The 868-nt window shown below is 76.6% G+C and overlaps 1 protein-coding gene across 1 annotated transcript in view; it reads left to right on the top strand.

The window, feature by feature from the left end:
• Positions 1-6: 6 nt before the first annotated feature.
• ATXN2 (ataxin 2) overlaps positions 7-868 on the top strand; it is a 192646-nt gene continuing 191784 nt past the window's right edge. The window contains exon 1 of the mRNA XM_042780579.1: positions 7-289. Coding sequence (XP_042636513.1) covers positions 99-289 — 191 coding nt within the window. The 5' untranslated portion in view covers positions 7-98. The remainder of the gene's footprint in view (positions 290-868) is intronic.

The raw sequence follows: 868 nt of genomic DNA, 5'->3' as shown, positions 1-868 counted from the left end.
GGCGCCCGCGCGTCCCCGCCGCGCTCGGCGTTTCCTCAGCGCGCCCGGCTCCCGGCTGTCCCCGCCCGGCGTGCGGTCCGGTGTATGGGCCCCTCACCATGTCGCTGAAGCCCCAGCAGCAGCAGCAGCAACAGACCGGGGCCGCCAATGCCCGCAAGCCCGGCGGCCTCCTCACGTCGTCCGCCGCCGCGCCGGCGCCGTCCTCGTCCTCAGCCACCTCGTCCTCGGCCGCGGCGTCCTCCTCAGTGGCGGCGGCGGGCGCAGGCGGTGGGCGGCCCGGCCTGGGCAGGTGGGTGTCGGTGCCCAGCCCCCTCCGTCCGGGCCTGGACAGCAGGGCCTCGCGTCCCCTCCCCCGCGGCCCGCGCCGCCTCCCGGCCCCGTGACCCGCGGAGCCTGGGGGGTGGGCTAGGGGCCCGCAGTGGGGGCGGGGGCCGCTCGAGTCTCGGGCCAGGGGGCTGAGGGGAGGGCCCGCGGGGCTCCTCGGGGATTGTCAGGCCGCGTCCGGACTCCTGCACCATTGCCACCCCCTTCTCCGAACGGTCAAGATGGAAGGACCGGGCAGCCGCCTCCTCCTCGAATCCATGCTCGGGAGGGGTTCACAGGTCTCAGCAATTGTCAGCCCGGTTGCCCAGTGCGGGGTGCTTGGGCAGCGCCCCCAGCCCAGCCGGGCTGTTCATGTTGGCGGGGTCTCTGGGTTCCACTTCGAGCTCCTGCAACTAGCCTCCTCCCCCAGGGGGCGACTGCGCGGGAGGGGGCTTGCCCAGCGACCCCCGCCGCAGGAGGGCGCGTCGGGAACCGCCGGGGCTCCCCGAGCGGGCTGAGGGGTGGGCCTGGTCCCCCGCCCCCTCCCCGGGCCTGTGGGGGCGGC

Source organism: Orycteropus afer, unplaced genomic scaffold (genome assembly GCF_000298275.1).
Source record: "Orycteropus afer afer isolate SDZICR_OR568_19922 unplaced genomic scaffold, OryAfe1.0 scaffold00048, whole genome shotgun sequence".
Lineage (NCBI taxonomy): Eukaryota > Metazoa > Chordata > Mammalia > Tubulidentata > Orycteropodidae > Orycteropus > Orycteropus afer.
The sequence above is the reverse complement of the archived record's forward strand: the minus strand, read 5'-3'. Positions and strand labels throughout refer to the sequence as shown.